The 26413-nt window shown below is 45.9% G+C and overlaps 1 protein-coding gene across 3 annotated transcripts in view; it reads left to right on the top strand.

Annotated features, from left to right (window-relative positions):
- Positions 1-26413, top strand: part of LOC135921737 (sodium-coupled monocarboxylate transporter 1-like) — a 135112-nt gene that overhangs the window by 22981 nt on the left and 85718 nt on the right. For all 3 annotated transcript variants that reach the window (XM_070522825.1, XM_065456035.2, XM_070522826.1), the window contains exons 2-5: positions 5572-5732; positions 8588-8848; positions 10282-10347; positions 12452-12503. In XM_070522825.1, coding sequence (XP_070378926.1) covers positions 5572-5732; positions 8588-8848; positions 10282-10347; positions 12452-12503 — 540 coding nt within the window. The remainder of the gene's footprint in view (positions 1-5571; positions 5733-8587; positions 8849-10281; positions 10348-12451; positions 12504-26413) is intronic.

The raw sequence follows: 26413 nt of genomic DNA, 5'->3' as shown, positions 1-26413 counted from the left end.
ATGCAAGAGTATGACCACATGCTGCAGCTCGGCATCAAACGCCTAGGGCGGTAATTCGAGAGTTTATTTATGTCAGCGCCTTTATATATTGGAATCACTCGGGCCAATTTTAATTTGTCCAGAAAAACACCTGTTGACAACGTAAGGTTTATAATGTGTGACGAGACATCGCATATAACGGTGCATACATACTTCAGGGGAATTACTTTTATATCGTCATATCCAGCGGATACATCATTCTTTAAAGAAAATATTAATGTAGCTACTTCTTGAGCGGTTGTTGGTGCTAGTGCAATAGAATTCAGTTATGGAGTGGTGAGGCCAATAAATCTATAAACCGGAGTATGCGTAAAAAGATTTGGTGAACCGACATTAATGCAGTATTCAATTAGGGCGTTTGATAGTTCACGGCCAGTTAATTTACCATTAGCTGTAATCATTTCACTAAGTTGTGTGCACTTTGTTTTATTCTTCAAGTTGTTAACCTCTTGCCAAACTTTACGACTATCATTTTGGATACGAGAAAAGTGGCTTATGTAATAATTAGATTTAGCATATTTTAAGTCTTTGTTAAGTGTATTTTTAAATTGTCTCAATTGAGAAGGCAGAGCTAGATCTCTGCTATGAAGAAACTCATTATACATTTTATTTGTCTTTCTTATCCTTGGGTAAAGTGATTCGTTCATCCAAGGCTTCTTAAACTTCTTAACATTAATTTTTCTCCCTATTTGTGGGAAAGCTACGTTATATTGGGTTAAGAAAATACCAATAAACTCAGAATATGCTGTATTAACTTCAGATATCTCGTATATAGATACCCAGTTAATATCTTCGATTAGTTTACGAAACTCTTTCAGAGCAAAATCATTAATATCTCTGTTCATATGCGTAACAGCATTTGTTACCCGGTTCAATCTGAGAGGTATAAAACAAAACATGGGCAAATGTTCACTAATATCTAAAGATAATAGACCAGATTCATTGTGTGGAGGCTGATCATTTGAGATGCAGATATCTAATAAAGTAGACGTGTTGCAAGTTATTCTAGTAGGCAAAGCGATATAGTTTATACATGCGCAACAAGAAATGAGGCTCTGCAATATTCTCTTGTATGAGAATCATCTGATAATCGCTCAACGTTTAAATCGCCCATTAAAATGAAAGGTAGTTTAGTAGAGTCGAGAAAAATGAAAAGGCTTTCCAAGAACTTAAAAAATTTTTATTTGTTACCCTGAGAGGGACTATACATAGCAACAACGATTATATTCTGTAACGATATAGCTAAGCACTCAACGTTGGGCTTTGTGACTGTAACATCGCTAACCACAGAGTGCGAATGACTTTTTTTAACATCTACAGCAAGGCCATCACCTCTTCCATGGGGCCTTGATAAACCATTGTAACTATAGTCATCGAAACAATCGCTTATCCTGATTTTGCACCAAATATGTCCTGGCAAAATCGCAATATGGCTTCCAAAAACATAACACTACAGAACTCGACCTACTGGATCAAAAAGAATATATCCTAGAACAGTTTGAACAAAAAATAATGTGGTCGGAATTTTTGTGGATTTCACACGAGCATTTGACTACACTCACCTCGGCATATTATTTGAAAAATAAAACCATTGCGGCATTCGTGGGCTCTCACTCGTGTTACTTTAAAGCTACCTAATTTGTTTCTATAAATGATTTAGTATCAGATAAGAAGATAATTTCAGGTGCACCACAGGGGAGCATCCTTGGTTCTTTGATAGTTCATTTCATATAATAATGACATAGTCCATATCTTTCCAGAAATAATTTTATGATCTATGCAGATGACACGAGTATCTTTCTCACCTCAGTATCAGATGTTATTCGTTCTGGTAAAGCTAATGACGTCTTACAGAAGTTAGACAACTGGATAAGTAACAACAAGTTAAAAAAAATGCAACTAAAACAAAAGCCGTAGTTTTTCATTCGAAAGGTCAACAAGTGACTTTCCAGAATGACCTTGTATTTAGAGGCTCAGATATAGAAATAGTGAAGTCAGTGAAAGTATTTGGGGTAGATTTCTCCAGTTCTTTGCAATGGGATGACCATATCAATAATATTCAAAGAACATTAAGCCGGATAACTGAAAGATGAAGCCGTATCAGGTACATTATCCCCAACTCGGTGAGGTTACTTATATACAATTGGCTGTTTAGTTCTTAACTACTGCCATTTGGTTTGGGGAACAACTACAGAAACAAACTTAAGGAAATTATTGAGAATACAGAAGAAAATACTGAGGCTGATAGACAATGCTATAGTTCTAGCACCTAGCGACCCATTATTTAAAAAAGATAGGATAATCAATGTGAATGACCTATGCCAATACAGACAACTACGAGAGTACTGTCTTAGCTGCAAACGCTCAAACCTTTTCTTAAGGAGATGGCGAATGCGTAAATGAAAGGTCCTATGAAACAAGAAATAGAGAAATGTGGAAGGTAATCAGTAGTTTCATACTGATTATTGCTTTCAGATGCTTCGATGTACTCTTCCACGAATTCTACATCATTACACTAGCAAAGGTACAGATGTAGAAGAAGAAGTTTATTTACTGCATAAGTACACTGATGTATACAAAGCAGCGGGGTTGGCAGGATAAAAGCTGCATAACGGCAGCTTGACTAGTCCAACCTCCCCGTCTGTGTATGTGTCTCATTGAGGTGTAGCATAATTAGCGGCTCTTTTGGATGTATAAACTATGTAGCAATTTATTTAAGGGCAGAAGATGGCAGCAGTTTTCTTTGTTGTATAAACTATGTTTTTAGTTTTCCTTTATGGCTTGGTCTTTGCGTAAAACAACGTGTCACATCAAAAAAGTGCTGTGATATTAGTGATGTCCTTCAGCTGCTCCCATTGTTCACAAACGGGGCGGAGGATCCCTGAAGCTGTAGTTTGAACGACTTTACCCTCCGCCTCCTGTTACACTGTACTTCGATGAAGCAAATAAATCAATAAATCAACGGTAGGCCCAGCATTATGACGACTAACATTCGCGCTTAGATTACAGTTATAACAAAGCACGTCAGAGCGGAGCCTGAGCGCGCTGGCAAAGGCGGTCGAGGTGAGCGGCGTCATCTTGTATATCAGTGAATGCCCCGAATATTGTGAGTTCGTGCGAGAGAATGCGGCTTATGTGAGTTCAATATAGGCATATTTCCATATACTTATAACCGTGCTGTCTCTTCGCGGCACTAAGTAACGCCCGGTGATGTCAGGTGTGCACCACACTTATGCTGCAATTTCTTTAAAAAACATAGAACATTTCTGCTAAGTAGATCGGTACAAGCGAATCTTTCTTAACATCAAAGTAACTCACTCATTTCTATTACAGTAGATCATATTGAGACGTGTACTTGCTTATCACCTTTTCCGGGGACTACCTTTCACCCGCTAAAGGTTCATTCATACTAGGCCAACGCGACACCGATTTCGGTCTGCCGACTGTCGTCGACAGCGTTTCTGCCTTCGTGTCGGCGCCTCCGTCACATTGTACCGACGCTGACGAGATGCCGACCATCGGTGGAGGGCTCGGCGTCGGTACAGAGTGACAGAGGCGCTCACACGAAGGAAAAAACGCTGTCGCCGACAGTTGCCAGACCGATATCGGTGTCGTGTTGGCGTAGTGTGAATGAACCTGAACAGGTTAAATTTATCGTTCAGCGCAAGACGTGCATGCATGGTTTTCAGGTTACTCGAACGCTATCGTTGTTTCTGTCTGTTTGTGTTCTCGCGAAACCTTGTGTGATCAGAGCTGAATTTTTGCAAGCTGTACGCAGGAACCTTCGACGAGTCATATACGAGAGCCGACGCGCTTGACCCACATATCACATTTTCGACGATTGCCGACTGCGCTCGCCGCTGTCGTTGTGCGTTAGTTTCGCAATTCACCGTTCCTCGCTCTCACCGCAACGTGACATTATACAGTGTAACTCATTCTTACAAGAGAGCACACCTTTCTCGCTCAGCAATGCGACGATACGGATGACAGGGCAAAGCAGTTGGAAATCCGCAAATCTGAAAGCTTATTGACTGCGTGCACGAGAAGCGTTTGAGTTTTTTTTTTTTGCTGGTGAGTTTTCCCGAACAGAAGTCAGAGAATTTAGTCAGGGCAAGCTTCCAGGAGTGTTTCGTCGATTTTTAAAAATTTTTTGCTGTTGTTGCAAATTGTAGTGCTCATGTTGAGTAATTGTTGAAATACTTCGTCAGCACGGGCGCCCACAACGACGGCAGGGTCAAAACTATCGCTGTGAAAAACAAGTTGGAGCTTCATGAAACAGCTGCATATTGGATCGCAGTGCGCACATTCTCTTCTGCCTTCCGTTAAAAAAAGGAAATATCTCGCATATCCGCACACTAAAAATGTAGCCCAACATGTGCCTAAAAAGCTTTAGTTTGTATTTAGTACATTTTTTTGTTTGAAACTTGAAGTTTCAGCTCAATGAGGCCATATGGATGTTTATGATGCAAGGAGTCGCATGTTCAAGCGGCCTAGGAGCGGAAATATTCCGCGGTGAATGTTGCTCTCGGATGCACCCCTGCTGCTTTTAAATGCGAAAGTAGTTTTTTTATCAGGCAAGTACCTTTCCCAATTTGGCACGTGAAGCCTGGGATAATAATGTGTGCACGCCGAGTATATACACCATGATAATGTTTCTGAATGCTCATCAAAGGTAGAGTCATCGTTGAATGCGCACGCCGTGGATCACTTTCTCACCTTCGTCTACCCAGATCAGTAACTCGCCGGACTGAGCTAGAGCGCTGCATCGTTGTGATATTGTGAATGGTTAGCGATCGTCCAAGTGCAGGGAAACAACCCATTACCAAACTTTTAATACTTGAGCAGCAATTGCGAGCGGTCGTAGTTGGAGACTTGCTTTTTGGACTCAACGGTCGTTTAACGGTGAGATGCAAAGATATAGTTATATAAAAAACTAGACGCATATGAGAGTGGAAATGTTCTTACCCGAGGGGAAACATCAAACAGCAGGTGGTATTGCAGCCAACGCAATACAGCCTGAAGTCACTGCAACAGCTGCTGATCTTATGATGAAGGGGGGTGATAGAAAATGGAATAGTTGGTTCTATAAGCTCGTCAAATCTACAGATTACACTGTAGATAGAAAATTAATGTGAGATAGAAAATTCGGTGAGTTGCTGACCGTGCCTATTGTGACAGAACAACGCGCTTCTCACGCGATGTTTTTTGTCTTCATCTTCCGTTCGGGATTAACTACATGCACTCTCAACAATGCCCCGGACCTAGGAATCTGTATTCAACTGCGAAGCTTTCTCTGGATCTGCTACAATTCAGGGGGATGACAATTTCCTCTTGAACAGTCTCAGCAGAGTACTTATAGATTGCGATGTGAAAATTTCTTGTGCCCATTGCAGCGCTAACTGAAAAGCGTTTTCGGGCCCTCTGGGGGGCGTTCGATCGTGAAAGTGGAGTTAAAATCACATCAAGAACCAGTAAATTACATCTACAAACACGTTATCCAAAGAAGCCCCTAAATTCATAGTTTTTTTACAGGCTGCGTGCCCAGATACACATCAGGCCAAATCGTAGAAAGCGCCCAAAGCATGACGCCGGCCAAGAGTTTGGACGCTGCTGACTGTGCCGTTTTTGGCGTGCTAACGGCTCTGGGATACCTGGTCGGCCTCTACTTTTCGTTTGCTCGCCGTCGACGGCAGGTGAGTGCCAGAAATTTGCGTGTTTCGCTGGCTCGGACAGAACACTTTCTGTAGATTCTGGCTTAGTTATGTTTTATTAGTATATCGCCGCCCCTCCGAGAAAACCAGTTCAATGTGCCGTAACAAGCAAGGGAAGCTTACTTTTCCAAATGTGTTTATGACTAAAGTTCGGTAACATTGGACGATGTCATCAATGCGGCGTGATGCAGACAACTGGAATACAAACTAGAAGCTTGCAGTCGCTCAGGAATCCAGTACATGCATCAGGCAGTTTATCTTGCCGAAACAGCGCTGTGGTGATAAGGTATACCGTAGTGGAGGATTCCAGATTACTTTTGACAACATGGGTTTAACCTACAGGAATTAAAGTACAGTGGAAATATTGCATTTAGTGAGACGGAAATTGAAGCTGCGATTTGGTGCTCAGCAGTAGAGTGCCATAAGCACTATGTTGCCACGGTGGGTGTAAGCCAAGATTATATCGGTGCAAAGAAGTTACGCAGTAGGTATAAGCAACACTGGACCGATGTATGGATAGTGACGTTCATGAGACGAGCACAAGCAAAAAAAACGTGTCGTACCTTTTTTTTTGTAGAGAAGTGGTCATGCAGATTTTACGTTGTGGCCTAGGTGTGATTTGTCACCGATTGAGCAGGGCAGAGTGCAGCCACATTTGTAATACCAAATTCCATGTGAAATTATAGGGAAGTTTGTATCAAGATGCGAGTCAAGAATATGTATTGGTGGCATAGGCATTGACTGTCTATGTCAAAGTTGCAAAAATGAAAAGAGCTGCAGAGACCAAAGGACCACAGAAAGGGTAAAACGCTGGTCTCTCCACTTGCGGATACACGAGCTAATGGTTCTGGGCGAACGTGTATTTTATTTATTATTTGTACATACTGCAGTCTACACAGACCAAGCTCTGTGCTTTACAGTTAGACAGATGGATTTCATTACCTAAATCACCTGGAGAAAAAGGAAGCGAGAAAGGGCGCAACGTACTAGAAAGTCCAGCATTTAGGGCAGAGAGTTGGGCTACTTGTAATTTAGATGAATTGCAGAACGTTCCACCATTTTCTGTCGACCTGTCTCTTCAGCTCCTTTCAATATTATTACGCGCTGGAACATTTCTTTTTGTAAATTCCAATCAGCGCAACTCTCTCCCTTAAATGCTGCACATCCTGGTACAGTGGGCCCTTCGTGGCATTTTTTTATTCCAGTCTACTTAGTTAGCCAAGTTGCCTTGCCTAACTGCAGGCGCGTCTGCATACCTCCTTCCTGAACCATCAGATCGTGCCTCCGGAAAGGGAGAGACCAGTGTTCTATCTTCTCTCTCGCACTTTTGTGTGTGCACTCTTTTTTTTTTCATTTTTCTTACGCTGTGGGACAGGTTAGGACGCTTTCGCAAAATCAGCTACAAAACGCTTTAGGAAAGCGCTCAGACAGCGCTTTAGGAAAATCAGCACCAGATGATTAAACCGGTCAACAAATTGAACATCTTAAGAACGCCTTAATAACACGTGTACATGCTCGAAGAAATTTGATTTCACGTATAGACGAAGTAATGTCTCCAATTAACCAAACACTTACGACCGAGGTACGCAAGTAAATACATGGCAGAAGTACGTCACAGTAAAAGAGGACCTCTCGGATGTTGTGTTCTGTTAGCAGCTGTACCAACTGTGAGATATCTTCTATAACTTTTTTTCATTTCTTTAAAGGCGTATTGTTGGGGCAGGCAGGTTATCACTATAGTATACTCTCATTCAAGGCAGTGAACATAACAGAAAGTTCTGATTACCATTAGGCCTCACGATTCCTCTCCGCATCTGAAGGGTGCTCTGTTGAACCATCTAATAGGGGGCAATCATTCGATGGGAGTTATAGAAAATGATTGTAGCGCAACCAGGTGTATTATCCGTGCCTTGTGAAATCCACGCATCTTACAATTTGTTCACGAAGTAGTAGCACGTCTTGAACGATACCTATGGTCTGAACATGTATCCGTGTTCGCCTCATGTGCTGTAACGCGTCGCCACCCTCCGCATCTTTTTACAGCGAAGCTGTTTACGCGGACACTGCCGTCGTTGTCGGACTTCGCTATAAAGGGGCCACGTGGCCTAGTGGGAGAGAAAAAGAAGAGCTGAACAGGGGGAAAGCGGTTGGAGTGACCCTTCTCTCTGTGAGGATTCTCTCTTATACGAGAATCTCATACAGTTGTCACACGGTGCATTTTCAGCCATCGAGCCAGATCGCCATCGAATTTATCGGCCATTGATTCCACCCTGCCGCAAAAAAAAAAAAACGTTATGCTGGCACTTTGCTGCCAACGAACAGTGCCCAGCGATTGAAACGCAATACTAGGAGCTCTTGCAGTCACGTCAATTGTCAAACCAATCCAACCAATCGTCAAAACGATTGCAGCACCCGCATTTCTCGTGGTGGGCCTTGCGCTCAATATACGGCGCTCTGGATTAGTGGTTCCGCGCATTCCATCCTAGCTACAACTATGGGAAGACCCCGAGTAGCGCATACTCCTGCAGAGGAAGGACCTGTCTACATCGAGCGTCGGCGAGAGTTGGCGGTGAAACACTGGGAGGACCGAAAAAAAGCACTTCTAAAGAAATGAGGTGAAACAAAGGTGAGGCAAAATATCTACCATATAGACTGCTTGCGAACTTTGACTTGCTTGGTGTAACACTCGGTGTAATTAACACAACTTCTCTGTTCGACCAGCTTCACGGGCTGGAAGGGGTGGTGACTTTTTTTTATTATGGCAAGAGCAAGGCAACGCAACTCGCACCAGATGTCAGTAGGAGACGAAGCACTCTAAAGCATTCTTGCTGATGCAGTTCACGCCAGCTGACCATGGCAGCAACAGCGCTGCGATGGAGACGTTCCTCGGTGGGCGCAGCCTCCCCGAAGCCGCCCTGACGGTCTCAGTTCTGGCCTCCGTGGTCAGCGGAGTGGCGGTGGTTGGCTTCATCGGACACTTCTACGCCTACGGATTCCACAGCTTCTTGCCACTGTCCGCCACTCCGCTGGCGGTGCTCGTGACGTCGACGGCACTGGTGCCTCTGTTGTACAACATGCGCGCTGCTTCTGTCTTCCAGGTAGTTTGTGGTTACGAATGTATTGTCTTCCTTGAAAAAAAAAAGATGTGGCACTTGAAGTTTCCATATCTAGTTGTTTAGTCGACATGGATAACACTTGTTGCGGGAAGAGATGCATAGCAAGTCAAATGGTATTACGTTAACAATTTAGGACAAAAATTACTTGATATACTTTATAAACCTTGCACACTGAGAAGGTTTGTTTATGGCAAAAAGTCGGCCTCTGCTGTTTGTTCAATGCCTAGGCGTAAGCTGTTCTTAAAGCGAAGCTTTCTTTGCCTCTTTCAACTTTTCCATTGCTGCTGCTGCTGTTTTGGCTGTATTGCACGACGCGCCATGGGGTGTTTCTGAGTTGATGCCAACCACGGCAGCCGCATTTAAACCGGAGCGACTTGAAACAACGCTCGTGCACTTAAGTTTAGGTGCACATCGAAACACCACGGTGTCGATGTTATTTCGGCGCTCGCCACTACGGCGTGCCTCATAACCATATTGTTGTTTAGGCATCCACAGCACCATACTTCAAATAAAGTTTAACGCTTCGACCACCACGCGATGCGTCATGCGAGGCAATGAGAATGCTAAGACCTTCTCGGAGGTTACAACAATTGCGCGCAACAACGCCTCAAGCAAACACGTCTCGCTGTGTGTTCTGTGTACTGCGCAGCCAAACAGTAGTGGTGCAAGCGAGGTAAGCTTTAACATCAACTCACCACTCCCACATTGGACTGATTGTAGAAGAAATTAAACTGTCGCCGTCGACGTTACCACAATATATCGTCAATCAAAGCAAACAGCGAAGAAATGTTCACTTACATCAAATTGCAAAGTGCGTGGGTTCCGCCTAATTTCATGCGAGTGGTTTTTTAGCTTGAAGGACAAATACATTTCCGTTATTCAGTCACTAGCATTCAATCAGCCTCCGTGATGACGCAAAGCGCTTAGATATAGATTTTTTTCCACATAAAATCAAGAAAATGCCGCTACTCATGCACATCACACACGTGGTACGCTGCAGGCGCTGTCTAGTGGCATGCAGTCGTTACGATCCAATTGTTCGTTGTGCGGAGATTGCGGAATCGCAAACGAGGTGCCAAAGTCCATTTCCGGCCGCCGCGGCAGAATTTCGACGTGGTCGGAATACGAAAACGCTCGTGCGATCGGACTCATTGCAGTCAGATTCAGGTGTAACGAATGTCAGGTGCCTTCCATGGACTCGGAATGCGCCGCCTGCTACTACAGGTGGTTTGCTTTGCTGCGCGGACGGCTAACTTATTTTAAATAATGAGCCACAAAGAAAAATTTGATATCTGGACAGTACAGCGCGTTTTGTTTTGTTAGCTCACAATGCGTAGTTATTCTCTAGTAAAGTGTAGGAACTTATTCAATACACAGTCCGTGTTGGCGTTCCTTTTCTCTTTCATGAACGTCAGTATCTGCGCCTACGTTTCGACAACAAAGTTGGAATCACTGCTTGCGTCGTCTACTTCATCCTCAGTGTAAGTAGAAGCTCAGAGATTTCGGTGACCAACTGTGAATGTCCGAATTTATTGTTGCTTTGAAGTAGTGAATTACTAATAACCACCATAATCAAGATTTATTGTCAACTCGAAAGTTAGGTGTGGTCGATTAATGTGATTGCTCGTTATGCTAGTTACCGTTTACAGCGCCGCAGCATGGGTACTGCCATCTTTGAACACGTGACCACGTCGCCAATTAGCGCCTTCTGACTTCCCTTTTCGCATGGCGAGCGATGTACGGAGTGAAAATCGCCGTTTTCGAATTCTGCTTGAGTTATTCGCCGGAGATGCGGCGCTTTCAGCCTAAAGCGCAAACCGAACATTACTGCTGATTATAATTTGCACGCGGCCCTATATTACCCTGGTGGCCGTGTGAGGAATGCCCCAAGTTAGCGCGTTTGCGTCCTTTGATGAACGCATAGCCGATTGCGGATACCTTTTACCGCTAAGCTGTATATGGCTGCCCGATTCGTCCGCCCGTCTGTCCCTCGTCTGTACGGCAAAACTTCATCCGGTGGAACCCAATGTGCATGCGCGAAAGAGAGAGGCGCGCGATTGGCTGCGTCAGTAGTGACGTCGTTGCTCTCAGTCGCAGCCGGGCGCGTGCGCAGCAGTTTCTCTCCGGCTCCGAAGTGTGTATGCCACGCGTCATACATGCTCCTGAGGAGCAGGCAGCTTACGATCAGCGATGCCGTGAGTAGAACCGGGAACGAGCTCGTCTACGCAGTGCCGATGCTTCAGCCCGGGCACAAAAACAGGCTCGTGCAGCCGAGCAGAAGCAGCAACTGCGTACGCAGGATCCGGCAGCCGTCGTTGAATGAACCGTCGGGATTGACCCAGTGATAAACACCGGAACCGCGCATTTGTTTCGCTGGTTAACCAACTGTACGGATTGCTTAGGCGGTGATTTTTTCTTATAGTTTCCCGTGGCAGACGATAACCGCTACTGCCCCAGGACTGTGTAATCTGTCGTCACGGTGCCTATGTATAAGCAGTTACAAAGTAATTTTTTTCAAATATTTTTCCAATGCCATTATGGTTGTCTTTCTCTTGCATTAACTGCCTGTGGCAACCATCTGTAGTTTTCAACATGCAAGACTCCCCCCCCCTCCCCCCAGATGAATGATCCGTGAGAATTGTAAGAATCATATATATCTGCTTTAGTTACGCTAATAATATATTAGCTTATCGATCACCGAAGCAGTCACTCAGGTAAAAGTAGTAAAGCAGTAACTAAAGTTTTATGCCCGATGTGCTTTCGCGTTTTGAGCTTCACTAGAACTGCAATCTATTTCGTTATGCGTTACGTTGCCCAGGAGAAAAGGTGTTGTGAAGAATACCTTTACATTTCTTTTACCTGCGTCAACAAAGGAAAAAGAAACGTTTACGCGGGAGACATTCTCGGTTTATCATCATGAGTGCATGCGTAATGCACTGCAATTACGCGTGCGTACGCGCCTTAATTGTCTCCTGCAGGTAACAAAATACGAATTGCCGAACAAGAGACCTTTGTTGAAAAACACATACGTGCGCCGTCCTCAAAAGTGTACGAATGGACAGTCATATGTACCTTGCTCACTTGCGCTCGCAGCTGTTCATATTGCATTGATGTGTGAGCTAAACATCCCGTTTTGAACGCCTAATAGCCTAGTCTGTAAAATAGTTACCGATTCATGGCAGTCACTAATTTATTTGCTAAAGCTCACGGTGACTGCGCAGTTAACTAATTTGCTTACGCGGGAGCCCGCTCTGCAAGACCGCAGATTTTGCTCTTCAGGGCGATGTGGCAACGTAGAAAATTAAGAGTGAGTTTCAAATTCAAACACAAATACAATAAGACTTTATTAGAAAACGCATGCAGAACTGACAGGGACCAATGAAGCGATTGCTGGAATAGGTGTTTCTACACCTCGCACGCGGGCTGATTCGTATGTTAAAGAATTAAATTCCTTGCCAGGATACATAACCTCAATATAGTGGTAAGGTTCCTTTCTTTTTAAGTGCAGTCATGACTTTTCTTTTATGCCCTTTTGCTGAGAATCCGAAACGGCCCTCTGCTTCACATATACGTACTCCGTTGCAGCAAACCGCGGGAGCAGTGGGAATCTACAGTGCTGCTGTTGGAGTTTCCACAAGTATGTAGCAAGCAAGTTCACTTCCTCCTTACTTAAAGAAGAACGTCGCAAAGGAGTGTTGGAGAAAGGCGTCATTTTATCTCTTCAGGGCAAAATAGACTTAACGTTCCACCTTACTCTTTCGATATCTTTTCGTGTGTAGCGTTTCGTGCAAAATCGTTATTTGCAATCAAGAAAGTATGTTTCACACACCACAAATGACGTACGGATACTAAATAAGTTCCTAGCTTTATTTTTTGACAAAAGGTAAATGACGATTTAGCGGTAAATGAGGGATAAGGGCATGAAAATCACGGAGCCCGCACCTCTTTCAGGTGGTATATATATATATATATATATATATATATATATATACACACGCTGTTCTAAGCTCTACCACTACCAAGTGACAAGTGACCGACTTCCCACAGTTCACACACATACAATTTTTTTTCTGCTTTAACACTCCTAGTGCTAACGAATTAAAACACCAAAGTGAGCGTTGTCGTACAGTTTCATAATCATTGCACGTAAGTTGGCTCGCTTACGTTGCCCCTGAAATGACGTATGCTGCTAAACTTATTTTTGTATGCAAGGCGGCACCTATAAGCCTACGCAATTTTCTATGGTTGGTTCGCTATTCAATATAAACAAATTCACATCAGTAAACATTACATTGCAATATGTACAGCTCACACGGTATACCATAATGATAATATCACGAAACATAAATTTTATTTTGCAGTACAGAGCGTCACTAGCTCCACGTGTAATTTATTTGCACCATCTTAGCGTCGAAACGAAAGGCTTATATTACAGGCCCTCTGCGATGCAGCGTTAAACAGATCGCGTATCGCCATCTACGGCGCCGGGGGATATACAATCAATCCTTTCGAACCAAGCTCGCACTCAGCGGAAAGCATAACAGTACGTTTTGACTACGTTGAATCGCGAACAGAAACATCTGAGGTCGCGTTGTTTTAGCGTTGATGATTCGAAAAACAGTTACCACAGGCCAGGGCAGCGTCTAAATTCCGTAGAAGTCCCTGGAAAAGCCTCCAAGGGAGTGCCTGACTTGAGCGGCTTGACTTGCGTGACGATAAACTATCGTGCTGTTACGATGTTTCTTTTGCATGGACTAAATTGATTAAAATGAATGAGTCGGAGCTTGCTACTTTTCTATAGACATTTTAGGGGGCGGTACTATTGACACGAAAAACATCCGGCCGTAGCAGTGGCGCAGCCAGAAATTTCGCTTGGGCGGGCTCATGACAGCTCGGCCTCCTCCTTACAGAATTTGTCGAGGGATCAAATACATGAATAACGCACTGCCATTACTAAAGATGCTGCAAATGAATTCTTGACAGCTACGCACTGTGAAGACGACGAAAATCTGTATTTTCTCATAAAAGAATAATATGAATAATAAAGAATATCCCAAAAATTATGCCTGAAATAACTGATATGATTGGTTCCATGCTTTATGTGTATTTGATGTGTAAAGAAAATATCACAGGAACTTTACAACCATATCAGTTCGAAACCAACTAAGCAGTGCATGCCGCTGATATGAAAAATGTACTGGCCGTGGTTAACTTAGTGGTTTAGTGTTGCACTGCTAAGCACGAAGTTGCGGGGTCGGATCCCGGCTACGGCGGCCGCATTTCGATGGGGGTGAATTACGAACACACCCGTGTACTTAGATTTATGTGCATGTTAAAGAACCCCAGATGGTCCAAATTTCCGGAGACTCCTACTACGGCGTGCCTCATAATCAGAAAGTGGTTTTCGCACGTTAAAGGAAAAAAATAAAAATATAAAGGCCATGGAATGAACAAGTTGACGACGCATATTTTAATGAAACGTTCTCATTGACGCGCCTACTTTACATTTTTATACATATACAACGGCCAGGGAAAATCTCAATGACGTTGTCCTTTGTTCCAATGTATTTTGCAGAAGCAGCTGTCACTGGTCGTCTATTGTGAGCAATCGCACTGAAATTATATTTGCAAGGGAGAGGCCATATAGAAAGCAGTTCTGCAAAATATACGAGGGCGAGTCAAATGAAAGTGGGCCAATGCGAATATATGACAAACGACGTGCTTTATTTAAAAGCAGTCTCCAGAGCATTTAGACATTTGTTCCACTGACTAACGAGTAGCGCGACTCCCGTCTTATAATGTTTCTTTGGTTGCTTCTTCGAAGAATCGGTAACTGACTATTTCCCGTCATCCTCCGACAGGAATCTGGTTCCCTTGAGCTGGTTATTTAATTGCCGCAAAATGTGGAAGTCGCAAGGCGACAGGTCTTGGCTGTATGGCGAATGTTGCAGCGTTTCCCTCTCGAACTTTGCCAGTTTAGTGGTAACCACATTAGCGACTCGGAGACAGGGATATTGTCGTGGAGCAAATGACCCCATTCCTCAATTTTCCATGTCGTTTCTTCTTGATCGTGACTCGTAGCCGATCCGTCGTTTGACAATATTGGAAACGATTGATAGCCTCTCCAGTTTTAGCAAATTCGATCTGTAATGGCCCCTGACGATGTAAAAAAAAGTCTACAACACCATTCCAGCAGAAATGACGGTCTTTGCTTACTTTGGGGGTGGTGGATCGAATGTTTCCACTGTAAGCATTGCCGTCGTGTTTCAGGCTCATAATAGTGGCACCGTGATTCTTCCCGGTGACAAGTGCAGACAAGAAGTTTTCACCCTCATTATTTATTTATTTATTTATTTATTTAATTATTCATTCATTCATTCGTTTATTTATTTATTTATTTATTTATTTATTTATTTATTTATTTATTTATTTATTTATTTATTTATTATACCTCAAAGGCCCAATTTAACAAAGCTGATTCGAGAGCAGCCTTGAAGTGATGAGCGTCGGAGTGGTGCGTGACGTCGGCAGACAGACCGTTCCAGTCCCTTGCAGTTTTCACCAAAAAATGTTCGTAGTTGGGAACCTCCAAACTCTGTCTGCGCCGGGGGAGGATACATGGCTTTTCTGCAGTTAATGCGGCTGAACTGACGATGAGCTGGTAATATAGCTGAAATCTGGAGTGGTGAATGATAGAATTTGTGGAAAAGACACAGTCTAGAAATATGACGTCCTGATTCTAGATTAGCAAGACCGGCAGGGGTTTTCAGTTCAGACATGCTTGCATGATAAAAAATATTCAGAGTAAATAAACTGGGCTGCACGGTTTTGAAATGATTCCTATGTATTAGATAGGTTATGTTGATGAGGATCCCAGACATATCATGCATATTCTAACTTAAGGCGGACTTATGTAACATAAGCTAATAATTTTATTGATAGGGGAGCAAGTCTTAGGTTCCAGCGGAGAAAACGGAGGGTTCGATTTGTGGCATTGGCTAAGTTAATTACATGATATGACCAAGTTAGGGCAGTTGAAAAGGTTATGCCTAGGTATTTATATGAGTCAAAGAATGAGATTTCGGAGCCGTATATGGTGTATTTCCCTGATTGGTGATGCTGTCTGCGATCGAAAGAAACTAGTGAGGTTTTCTAGTATTTAAAGACATAAACCATTCCTTACACCATAATTCAATGCGTTTTCAATCCAATTCAATCAATGTATGAATTGTTAGCTATGCCTCGATACACTACACAATCGTCTGCGAACAATCGAATATTAGAAGAGATCTCAGTAGGAAGGTCATTAATCTAAATTGGAAAGAGTAGTGGTCCGAGAACTGTGCCTTGTGGTACGCCCGAAAGTGCAGAAGAACGTTTAGATGACTTCGTGTTAGCAAAGACAAACGGCTCCCTATTAGTGAGAAAGCTAGGTATCCAGTCTAGTAAAAATGGATTAATCACGAGACGGGAAAGTTTTAGGATTAGCCGTTGGTGTGGAACTTTGTCAAATGCCTTTTCTAAGTCTAAGAAAATCGCATTTATACAGGTACGTTGAAGTCGAGGTTAGAACTTAGATCATGTATAAATAAAGCTATTGGGGTGTCACATGAATAACCTTTACGGAAGCCATGTTGAGCAGCATGAATTAGGTTATTTCATGATAAAAAGTTTACGATCTGATAGTAAATAACATGCTGCATTAGTTTGCAACAAACACTGGTGAGTGAAATGGAACGATAACTAGAGCATAACGATGGAGGACCTTTATTGGGGGCTGAAACAATCTTGCCTACTCTCCAGTTTTCCGGAACCGCTCTTGATGACAAATACTGCTGAAAAATAGCACATAAATTGTGCTCGCACTTCTTTTCGTGTTTTTCAGCATTTTAGCATTTATTTCATCGACACCAGACGATGATGTAAGTTTTGATGAATCAATTGGTTTCTTAATGCCGTAAGGACAAAAGGTAATGACTAAATGACGACTAAATGATCCAAAAGAGGGAAGCGAGGTAATATGTTAACAAGTTCAATTGAGAAGACGGAAGAAAAAGTACGGTTCAGATGAGTCAAGGCGGCGCCAAACCTCTTCGTCTTCTGGCAGTGATTTCTATAATTTTGGCATCCATTGTGCACACAAGAGCCGATAACGAAGGTGTTCATGAATTATGGTGTGAACTAAACTACACACGCTCTGCCAATTCATCGATGCTTATCCTCCGTTCTAATCTAATATGCTCATCAACATTCGGAATTGTCTTGGGGGTGATTCTACGGTAACTTTGGCCCAGTCTTGGATCGTCTTCGCAACTTTAACGTCCCTCTTTGAACCGTTTGCTCCACAGTGGCCAATGAAATGCAATGTTCAACGTACATGACAGCGGTACGGCGAATAATTTCTTTTTGGGGAAACACCTTCAGCTGTCAAAAACCTCACGCCACCACGCTGTTCAACTTTTGGAGTGTCACTCCAATGTCACTCCATCATGTTCAACCCAGTCTATGAGCGCATTAAAGAACCTTTACGCTCACAGCTGCGTGTCACTTTTGTAAATAAGAGATACCTGTGTGCTACGCGCATGCCTCGCACGCAATGAACCGAACCATTATTGCGCGATATGGGTAGGCTCACTTTCATTTTACGCGCCCTCGTACATTACAAATGCGAAGATACACTGGAATATACAAATGCAACTATACTGCTTTATAAAGGGCAAAAGAGTGTCACTGGAAACAAAGCTAGTTCACTGCTCGTATACACGAAACCTCGCAACAATATATTTAAATATACTGTACTGAAGGCACTTGGCAGTGGGCATGGTGCTAGTGGATGAGAAGAAGACGACGTGAAGTGCTTGCTTCCCCGTTACGATATAGCGCCGATCTGTTTAAGCCTAGCGCCACAACCTATAACTAGGGACCTTTCTGCTAGGCGAACACCCCCGTTGCATTTGGTGGAGCTGCTGGGTTTACCTTCGACATCCTGGAACTCCACAGCCGAACGCTACCGCCAGCTGTTGCAATGGATGAACCGGGACCATCCCAGGCTGCTGCTCCCGTGCCCCCCGCCATCGTCTGTTCTGGCGTCATCCGGCAGCGCGATCCGGCTATATTTAGCGGCACAGACGACCACGACGTGGAAGACTGGCTCGCCGAATATGACCGTGTAAGCGCCTATAATAGGTGGGACGACCGCGCCAAGCTGACAAACGTCATCTTTTATTTGACTGACGTGGCCAACCTACGGTTCCGCAATCATGAAGCCGATCTTACCACCTGGTCGGCTTTCACGGCAACTTTGGCAGAGGTCTTCGGCCGTCCCGCCGTTCGCCGGCTTCGCGCTGAGCAGCGCTTGCGTGGTCGAGCTCAACGCCAGGAGGAGACCTTCACTAGTTATATTGAAGACGTGCTCTCGCTATGCAAGCGCGTCAACTCGTCTATGGACGAAGCTGACAAGATCAAGCACGTCATGAAAGGCATCGATGACCAAGCCTTCCAGATGCTTGTCGCGAAGAGTCCGCGGACGATTTCCGAGGTCGTACAGCTCTGTCAGCAGTACGACGAGCTGCGCAAGCAGCGTGCATCAACTCGCGCTGCTCAGCAGGACACCACGGATCTATCTCCGTTGGATTTCGGCCACGATGCTACCGACATCTCTGCTTTAATGCCGGAGATAAAGCAGTTCATCCGTCAGGAAGTGGCACGCCAACTTTCTCTGGCGAACAGCACACCCGAGCCGTCGACAACCTTGGCTCCCTCGCTTCGCCACGTCATTCAGACCCAAGTTGCCGCGGCGCTGCCATCTGCCCCTCCTCCGCAGCCTGCAGCTGGACCACTCACTTACGCTGACGTTGTCGCCCGGCCTTACGCCCCTCCGGCTCCTGATGCCTACCGGGCCACTGCCACCTTCCATGTGCCGCCGCCACCTTCACGCCCGATGGTCGTCCCTAACTCGGCCGCTGGAGCCCCTGTCGTCAACCCGTGGCGAACACCTGATAACCGGCCAATATGTTATTCATGCCATTTTCCGGGCCACGTAGCACGATTCTGCCGCCGTCGCAGCCCCCGTTTACCTGACAGTGGGGGTGCCTCAAGCTACAGGCCTGCTCGACTTCCGCGTCAGGACCACTCTAACCTTCCTCCGGACACCTCTTACAGTCGCCTCCCCTTCGATTCACGCCGGTCGCCTTCCCCACGTCGCCGATCCATTTCCCCGATGGTTCGCCGACCCAGCCCATCCCGAGAGGAAAACTAGCAGTCGCAGTTCCAGAGGCAAGAACTGCGTTTCCGTCGAACATTTTAAGGCCTCATTCTGCGCCGGCGAACGAAATTGAACTGTCCGTAGACGGCGTCACCGTACACGCACTTATCGACACCGGAGCCGCCGTTTCTATTATTAGTGAGAAGCTCTGCCGCAATTTGAACAAAGTGACCATTCCCCTTACCTCTCTTTCTCTGCGTACGGCAACCTCGCATCGCGTTCAGCCTTCAGCGTCGTGCACAGCCCGGGTTGTCATTCAAAGCGTTCTGCATGTTATCGAATTTGTCGTCCTGCCTCGTTCCTCGCACGACGTTATTCTTGGTTGGAATTTCCTATCTCTGAATCAAGCTCTTATCGACTGCGCTCGTTGCGAACTTACGTTATCAGTGCCGTGTTTTGACCCTGACGACTATTATTCTCCTAAAGCTGTTGCCGCCTCTGACATCGATATTGCACCTTTCTCCGCCGCTCTGGTTCCTGTCTTATGTAGCTCTGCTGCGAACTCATCTGTCCTGTTTACGCCGTCGACCACTTGCGCGCGCCGCCGGAACTTTCTGCTTCCGTTTGCTGTCGTCACTTTTTGCGAAGGTTCTGCTGCCCTTTACGTGTGCAATCCGTCCGCCTGCCCATCATCCCTACTCCGCGGCGAGTGCCTGGGTACAGCTGAAGCTTTCGATAGCATTCTCCCGGCCACCATGTTTGGCGATACGGCATCACTTCCGATTTGTGCCGTAACTCCTGCCGCCGCGACCGATGCCCCTGTAGACGTCTTCGCTCGTTCCGTCGACGCAGAACTCACACCTGCGCAGCACACCGAAATCATCAAGCTCCTCCAGCGTTTTCGTGCCTCATTTGACATTGGCCAACCATCCTTGGGCCGGGCGTCCGCAGTCGTTCACCGTATCGACACCGGCCAACAAACACCATTGCGCCAGCGTCCGTATCGTGTGTCGGCCGCTGAACGCCGTGTCATCGACGAGCACGTTGACGACATGCTGGAGCGTGGCATCATCCAGCCCTCTAACAGTCCCTGGGCATCTCCGGTTGTCCTTGTTAAAAAGAAAGACGGCTCCATTCGGTTCTGCGTCGACTATCGCCGCCTTAACCGAATAACGCGCAAAGATGTATATCCTCTGCCGCGCATCGACGATGCCTTGGACAGTCTGCAGGGAGCGGAATTCTTTTCCTCGCTGGATCTGCGCTCCGGGTATTGGCAAGTGCCCATGGCAGAGGCCGATCGCCAAAAGACAGCCTTTGTAACTCCTGATGGGCTATATGAATTCACCGTCATGCCGTTCGGCCTCTGCAACGCGCCTGCCACTTTCGAGCGAATGATGGATAGCATTCTTCGAGGGCTGAAGTGGAAAACGTGCCTCTGTTATTTGGATGACATTGTGGTTTTTTCCACCGACTTTGCGACGCACCTCAGCCGCCTCGAGCAAGTCCTTGCGTGCCTCTCCACTGCAGGACTGCAACTAAATTTGAAGAAATGCCACTTCGGCGCTCGCACGCTTACTATTCTCGGTCATGTAGTTTCCAAAGACGGTATCCTCCCGGACCCCACGAAACTTAGCGCCGTAACTGAGTTCCCCAAACCAACCACCATGAAAGAGCTTCGCAGTTTCATCGGCTTGTGCTCATATTTCCGGCGCTTCATCCGTAACTTTGCCTCTATCATCGCCCCCTTGACGCAGCTTCTCACCGGCAGTTCTGACCTATCAGCCTGGTCCCCGGCATGCGACGACGCATTCCAAGAACTGCGACGCGTTCTCACCTCTCCTCCGGTACTGCGACACTTCGACCCATCTGCACCAACTGAGATCCATACGGACGCTAGCGGTGTCGGGCTCGGCGCTGTTCTTGCGCAACGCAAGGATGGCTTCGAAGAGTACGTCGTCGCGTATGCCAGCCGCACCCTTACCAAAGCCGAGGCGAACTACTCGGTTACTGAAAAGGAATGTCTGGCCATCGTTTGGGCAATCGGAAAATTTCGTCCTTATGTGTACGGGCGTCCATTTGACATCGTGACCGACCATCATGCCCTATGCTGGTTATCTTCCTTAAAAGATCCAACTGGTCGGCTCGCCCGCTGGGCATTGCGCCTACAAGAGTACGACATCCGCGTTGTTTATCGCTCCGGCCGAAAACATTCAGACGCAGACGCTCTATCCCGGTCACCCCTGCCCTCCGGTCCTGTCCACTCGTCTATTTCCACACATGGAGCCTTCGCCCTCAACATTACCGACATGCCATCAGAGCAGCGCAAGGACCCATGGATCTCTTCGCTTCTTGACTTCCTGTCTAGCCAGTCGCCAGCGCCAATTTCTCGGACGCTCCGTCGTCAAGCAGCGCACTTCATCATTCGGGATAACCTGCTGTACCGCCGCAACTACAATTCGAGCGGTCGCAAGTGGTTGCTTGTTATACCCCGACACCTGCGCCCTGACATCTGCGCCACGTTCCACGACGATCCCCAACGCGGCCACGCTGGTGTCTTAAAGACATACTCTCGCATCCAGCTTCGGTACTACTGGCGCGGTATGTACCGCTTCGTTCGCCAGTACGTCCGGTCCTGCCTCATATGCCAACGACGCAAGACGCCACCTCAACATGCCACCGGCCCCTTGCAACCTTTACAATGCCCCGCGCGCGCGTTCGACCGCGTCGGCATTGACCTATACGGTCCGCTTCCCAACACTCCAAGCGGCAACCGCTGGGTTATTGTCGCTATCGACCACCTCACGCGGTACGCCGAAACTTCAGCCCTAGCATCTGCCACAGCAAAAGACGTCGCCAGTTTTCTCCTTCGAAACCTGATTTTACGCCATGGAGCACCTAGAGAATTACTGAGCGACCGCGGTCGCGTTTTTCTCTCCGACGTCGTTGCAGCATTGCTAAAGGAGTGTCGCATCATTCACCGCACCACCACGGCATATCATCCTCAAACTAATGGGATGACAGAGCGTTTCAACTGCACCCTTGGCGACATGTTGGCCATGTATGCTTCATCTGACCACTCGAATTGGGATCGCATTCTGCCTTTCGTCACCTACGCTTACAACACCGCCAAGCAAAGCACCACTGGGTTCTCCCCTTTCTTTCTCCTTTACGGACACGAACCTTCGTGCACTATGGACACGATTCTGCCTTACCGACCAGATGCTTCGGAGTGCACGACTGTTTCTAGAGCGGCTGCTTACGCCGAAGAATGTCGCCAGCTCGCTCGTTCGTTGACATCCCAGGACCAGTGGCGCCAAAAGCATCGCCATGATTCATCTACTGCGGCTACGTGCTTTGCTCCTGGCTCGCTGGTATGGTTGTGGGTACCCTCTACTCCTCCAGGCCTTTCCTCTAAGCTGCTCTCCAAGTACCACGGTCCTTATAGGGTACTGAAAAAAACATCCGCGGTCAACTACCTCATCGAGCCAACGGAAGCGCCTTCCGACCAGCGTCGTCGCGGCCAGGAAATTGTGCACGTCTCCCGGCTCAAGCAGTGCCATGACCCCCCTGTGTTTTCCTGCCCTTAGGTCGCCAGGATGGCTACTCTTTCGGTGGGGAGTGATTGTACTGAAGGCACTTGGCAGTGGGCATGGTGCTAGTGGATGAGAAGAAGACGACGTGAAGTGCTTGCTTCCCCGTTACGATATAGCGCCGATCTGTTTAAGCCTAGCGCCACAACCTATAACTAGGGACCTTTCTGCTAGGCGAACACCCCCGTTGCAATACGTATAAATCTCCAATAAATCTACGTGTCTCAGAAAAAGTCACTGTGTATGATGCGTCAAACAAGGCAAATAAGCATGTTACGCAATCAAAGATTCACAGATTACAGAATCCTGAACCCCTCCCCCTCTATCCACTCCCCCTAATCTATCGCGCGCGACGGAAGGCGGCGCGCTTTCTCCTCACTTTTTCCCTTGCGCACACAGGACAGCCACCATCGTCGATTCACCCATGCGACCCGCCTCCACCCAGCGGTTTCACTCACACATACAGGAGCAGCGTGTGGTCCCGATTTTATCGCCCTTGGACTCTATACGGAACATGAGGGCGACGGCAGCAAAGCGCCTGCATGGAGTGTTCATATAAATGCTACCGCAATAATATAATAAGAGTATCCGGTAACTGAAGCGTCCCGTGGACCATTACTTTCCGCGAAAAAAGTAACAAAATCGAACTTTCGCCATGCTACAATTCGCTGCGCGACGCAACACTGTCTATATTTTTTTTTTGGGGGGGGGGGCACCGATATAATAAAAGAACTCAAAGGAAAGCATGTTGGCCACAGTTGGATGCCTACCTTGGGCACTTAATTTAGCTACCGGAGGAATATCGAAGAAAATGTGAGCCGCTTGGTCCACAGACACAGATAACCATACGCGTACTGCTCGGTACCCTACAGCGGCGAGACAAGACTTTCCTAAGAAGTTGCACTCGCGAACAAATTGCAATCCGTCGTGACCCCACAGTGATGGCAGCGAGCGACCGTTGTTTCTTTCTCTTGCCTGCGAGCTAGAAAACGTCCAATATTCTGCCAGGCGAAAATCCTCTTGGCCAGAGAAAAACCAACGCGCACCAAGTGCGCCGCACGATGGTCGGGGTAACACGAGAAAAACACAAGCTGGCTCTGGTAGACCACGGGTAGGGAGAACAAGAAAATTGAAAGGTCCAATGTGTCCTAACGGATAAAATTCAAAGCACGAAAATAAATCAGAACCTTTGCTGACTTCAGTGTCATGACATGGATGCTTTGGCGCAGGGGAAAAAAATGTTGATATTCTTTTCTTTGAGATGACGGAAATGGACCACCACAAGGCTTCGCTTCATCGGACCTCGCTGCGTGCTTTGTGAACTTGTCTGATATTGTGCTTATTTGGCTTGTCTCGTTGTGTGGTGCCATGTACGACTTTAGAAAATTCAGTGCACCTTTGGCGCCAAGTGTTCACAAGAACATTAAACCCACAAAATTCTGGAATTCAAAATCTAAAGCATCGAAATGTCAATGCACCTTTGGCGTCTAAAGTTTATGACTTCATGCCCGTCACGTTTCGGAATTGAAATACATGTGCTCCGTAGATTTCGCGGCCTCCGTGAAATGCCGCGACGAGCTCGCTCGCCATCAAAACGCTCTTGAAACTTGGCGCTCTGATGAGGCTCCTTGCGTTATGTGACTCCCGGTGTATGGGCGCCGCCACGATATCCAACTCGAGTTCGCAAAGTTCGTGCCGAAATGTCTGTTCGGGCGCAAAAAAAAAGGCAAAAATCAGACGGCGGGGGTTTGGTCAGTACGGCGCTTGAGGCACACAAAGGTCTCAGGAAGGATTGGCAAGCACCGCCAAAGCCACGGCGTGTGAACGCGCGTTGTCTTGGTAGATAGCAATTCGTTTCTGCATTTCTTTCGCCTAGAAGGCATTCCACAGGTGATGAGTCGGTAGTCGGGACTGCATCGTGTTCTACAGTGACGATGCCTCGCTTCTCAAGAAAATCCACCAGGCTCTCTGAATCCCTGAATCTCTGAAGACTAGCCATCGCCTTGCTTGGTGACGGAAGATACCAGTCTTTTTGGCACTGGAAAGGAAGAATAGTTCTAGTAATACACCTATAAGTTATTATCAAGACGGAAATGGTGCATTAATATTTCATGAATGGTCTCGTACCTTCGGAATAAGTTGCCACCATCTCTCTGAACGAATGGGTGCTGTCTCTGGACCTTCTGCACTTCATGCGCTTTTTGGCTCATGTGTTAGCTCTGTGCGGGCCCGTCTTGCAGACACCTTATGCCTATCAAACTGTATGGTAAGAATGTGCTGTGCTCTGGTTTTCGACATTTCCGTCAGCTCCGTGATTCTCCAGGTGTCGAGTTGGCGATTCACGATCACATTCCGCACATGTGTCATGTTTTGTTGCGCGGGGACTTCAACTGGCCTGAGTGCAACTTAGGTCGTCTTTTATGTTCGCTTGTTTTGAACAAGCGAAACCAATTTACTGCGCTATGGGAGGTGGTGTCCTCTTCTAAGTTTTCCCCGATAACTTGATGGATTAAGGCGTGAATAAGGCATTTTGGTACGAAAATGAAACCTCTTTTGTAATATCCCCTAAACAGGGGCCGTTAAGGTAACAAAGTGATGTGAAGTGATGTGATATGACTGCATGTACTTCCAACCATTTTTCCGCTTGGCTGCACGCATCGACATCTATCCGTAAGGGCCTCAATCAACGTGCGCAGTGCGCATACGCGCGCATTTTTTTTTTTGTGGCGTAACATCGGAAAGGCCCGCCCATTATAGAAAAAGTTGTGAAATCTTTGCACTAAGGTTATAGGTATTACGTTGAGTGCTTATCTGACAACCTCTATTATAACAATAAAAAATACCGTAAGTCAAGCATTCGAGCATGCAAAAACTGGACGGTTATTAATGACGTTTCAGGTTACAGTATGGACAGCTAGCTGCAGCTTTTTTTTTTTGGCATGCACAGTGTTAAGGCAGGGTGTCTGGCTGGTTTTCCGTCGATTTGGAAAAAGTATGCGAAATGTGCTATCAAAGGGTTAACCTAGCAGCCAGAGGTTGACTTGATTTCTCAGCTGCAAGGGCGCACAAAAAATAATGAATGAGAGAAAGCCCTAACAGAAAACCTTTAAGAGGAGATGCTCCTCGAAAAAAAAAACATTCCTTTAATATTTGTACTATCCACCTACTTATAGGGCATTTCAAGCAAATTTCAAATATGTCATTAGTTTCTGTGTACCTCCTATAGTTCTTGAGTTAAGTCCTGCACAATGGCAAATTTGTGAGTTCGCGGGCACTTTATTCTCTAATAATATTGCGCAAAACGCTTTGTGCTGTAGCTTATTTACCTCTTTTTAGACAGCGAAATGCCAATATCTATTCAAACAGCTTGTACAGTTACTGGAACTATAAAAATAAAATTAGGGCACTTCAACTAATTGTTTTTCACAATCACATGAAAATAAGCTTGTACACTTACAAGTCATATACTAACGTAATTCGGCATACATACTCTTGAAGATATATACAGTGCTAATATCTACGTGAAATTACAATATCTCCAACAAGTAAGTTGCGAAAGTACATGGTTATGTTTCAGAGAATTAAGAAAAAGGTTAGTTGAAATGTTCACATTTTTTTGCATAGTTTCAGTAATTGTACGTACTGTTTGGCTAGATATCGGCACTTTGGGATCTATAGGAAACTCAACAAGCTATAGCACGATGCTTTTTGAGAAGACTTATTACATAAAAAAGTGCGAATAAAGATGACTAT

The sequence above is a fragment of the Dermacentor albipictus genome, chromosome 8, assembly GCF_038994185.2.
Source record: "Dermacentor albipictus isolate Rhodes 1998 colony chromosome 8, USDA_Dalb.pri_finalv2, whole genome shotgun sequence".
Classification (NCBI taxonomy): domain Eukaryota; kingdom Metazoa; phylum Arthropoda; class Arachnida; order Ixodida; family Ixodidae; genus Dermacentor; species Dermacentor albipictus.
Note: the sequence above shows the minus strand (reverse complement) of the source record. Positions and strands in the feature narration are given on the sequence as shown.